Source organism: Austrofundulus limnaeus, unplaced genomic scaffold, assembly GCF_001266775.1.
Source record: "Austrofundulus limnaeus strain Quisiro unplaced genomic scaffold, Austrofundulus_limnaeus-1.0 Scaffold135, whole genome shotgun sequence".
In the NCBI taxonomy this organism is placed as follows: Eukaryota; Metazoa; Chordata; class Actinopteri; order Cyprinodontiformes; family Rivulidae; genus Austrofundulus; species Austrofundulus limnaeus.
In genome coordinates this window covers 1,204,437-1,207,119 of record NW_013952537.1, presented here as the reverse complement: position 1 = coordinate 1,207,119, position 2,683 = coordinate 1,204,437, and the positions used below count along the sequence as shown (strand labels likewise).

Sequence of the window (2,683 nt, the reverse complement as noted above, 5' to 3'; positions counted from 1 at the left end):
AACAGTACATATTTTCTCAGAATGTAATAAATATATATACAGAGAACATGTTGTAATTATTGTGGAAAGTTAGAAACAATACAACACATTTTCTTAGAATGTAATAAATATGTACGGGAAAGAAAGATGTTAATTAGAGACTTAAGTAGAAATAAAAATAAGTTAGATATTAGAGAATTGTTTCAGAGATTGTCAGGGGATATAGTTTTCAGTAGTATTTTTAACTTTCTAAGAAAAACGGGTGTTATGGGGAGATTATAAGCGTTTGATCCATACTTCAATCTGGAAGGTGGCGGTAATGCACCTACAAGTTGTTTGCCAACCGCCATAAAAAAATGGGGGGAAGAAGAAGAAGAGTAAAAACAAAAACGCAGATCTTTCTTGTCAAATACAAAATAAGTTCTAAATAGAAAATATAGATCTTGATGGTTTAGACAGGAAAATGCTGTATCAAAAGTGTGTAGTAATGAGTGAACGTTCTGGCTGGATTCATTTATGTTGTGTTAAATATATATAAACATTTTAATACTAAACTACACAAAACTTAGGACTTTTCAGAAGAACGTGTATCAGAATTACCCCTTTTAAAATTCAGGAGAAAATGTTTGCCGTACAGATACTGTTATACTGTCTGTCATAATCACAAATTAACTGTTGGATTCCACACACAATCTGATGTTTTCCCAGGTCCAGCAGATACATTTGATACATCTAGGAGGAGCCAGGTGATCAGATTTAGACTCCCCGTCGATGCTGCTAGTCCACAAACCCCAGATCCTGGCAGCGATACCGCTGCAGGTCACAGACCCAGTTCCACCCTGCRCCTGCGCTCACGACGCAGCCGCCTTCGCCTGGAGAGGAGGAGAGCCGAGGCTTGCAGCAGCACAGACGGCAACCCGCAAGAGCAAGTGGGAAGGATGGAGAATGCTGAAACGGTTGTGGAAAAAGGTGGACGAGTTGAGTCAAAGTGGGGAGATRAAGTGAACAGAAGTGAAGAACTGTTTCCTGCTACAGAGTCTGAGTCTCCCTCTCTGCTGCTAACACACTGCACACAAGGACCCACTGGACRTGGAGATTTATTGGGAAAGGAGAATCAAACAGACCAGGGACAACAAGAGAAGGAGGCTGATCTAACTGTTGTTTTCTCTTCAGGGGTAACTGAAGAGGAGAGAGTTGGTTGTAAAGAAATTGAAGAAAAGGGGGTATTTAAAGGGGACGTTGTAGAAAACGGTGAGAAAAGCATAGCTAAAATAATAAAAAGTGAGGAAAATTTGGTTAAGATGAACGAAGAAAAGAATGGGATTACAAGAGAAGGAAAAGCTGAAGGCCTCCTAGACTCCTGTACAATTGTAGATGGACTACTTTTTCCAGCAGAGTACTATGTTCGAACCACAAGACGAATGACGCTGTCACAGAGTCAGCCCGACATGCAGGCCGTCATACTGTCCCAGCTGAGCACGGGACAGCGTCGCAGGAGTCGAGGTCGCGGCAGAGGACGAAACAGGGACTCGCTCAGCCGGGACAGTTCTGCTCAGCGCACTCAGATAGGATTCTCCTCTCCGATGACTCCCTCCACCTTTTCAGATCCTCTTAACTCGCCCCGTGTGTGGGCTGCTGACGCTTCTGCAGTTTGTAGTCAGAGCTCCGGTCTCATTCCAAATCCCGTCAAAGCTGCCCAGTTGGACTCAGAAACTTATGATTCACCACCAGTCACTCATCCTCCAAGAGGAAGGGGGAGGAGGAGAGGTAGAGGCAGGGGTCGACCTCGGGCGTCAGAAGGTCCACAACCTGTTCATGAAGCTGATGGAGCGAACACCTGCCTCAGTCCGGTGGAGTTTGACTCTGAGTCAGGTGCAACCCAGCCTTCATYCGACCACAACTCTTCATCCGAGCTTAATGGAGCTGTTGAACATCTGGAGAAGGTCTATCCCAGAGGTAAAACTTGTGTGTGTATTTTGATTCTAGTAGCATATATTGATCCTGGAGGACAGTGTATTGTTTATGTCTCAGTGTTATGTGTTATTGTTTACCATTGGGCATCCTCCCTGTCTTAGAGACAAATGAACCCAAATAAAGCTGCAAACAGATTGATGGTATTAACATTTTATTGGGATTAGTTAAAAACATGAAGTCTGGTAAATTACGTCCTGGAAATTGGTTTGTGCTGCTCACTTTTGGGCAACACGTTGTTGTGTATTGTTAGTTGTTTTTTTTTCTTTATTTGTTGATAATTTTGCTGGAGTTTTGATGCAACAGCATTTCTTTCAGTTGCATGTGGTGGTAGGGTTTAGCAAAATCGAATTGTGTGCAATTAATCCCAAACTGTCAACAAATAATATTTGCTATTTTGCAATTACAGCAATTAGTGCCATGTGATGATGACGTATTTTTGTGCACGACACATCGTCAATATTACGCATACGACTGAGTATTAGGGCCACACAATGATTTTTTATTCTTATTACGAGATTAAAGTCGTAATTTTATGAGAATAAAGTCATAATATTAAGAGAGTAAAGTCATAATTCACGAGATTAAAGTCATAATATTACGAGATTAAAGTCGTAATATTACAAGATTAAAGTTGTAATATTACGAGATTAAAGTCATAATATTACGAGAATAAATTAATAATATTACGAGAATAAAGTCATAATATTACGAGAATAAAGTCATAATATTA

The 2,683-nt window shown here is 40.7% G+C and overlaps 1 protein-coding gene across 1 annotated transcript in view; it reads left to right on the top strand.

Annotated features, from left to right (window-relative positions):
* palb2 (partner and localizer of BRCA2) overlaps positions 1 to 2,683 on the top strand; it is an 11,317-nt gene that overhangs the window by 1,721 nt on the left and 6,913 nt on the right. The window contains exon 5 of the mRNA XM_014015862.1: positions 688 to 1,935. Coding sequence (XP_013871316.1) covers positions 688 to 1,935 — 1,248 coding nt within the window. The remainder of the gene's footprint in view (positions 1 to 687; positions 1,936 to 2,683) is intronic.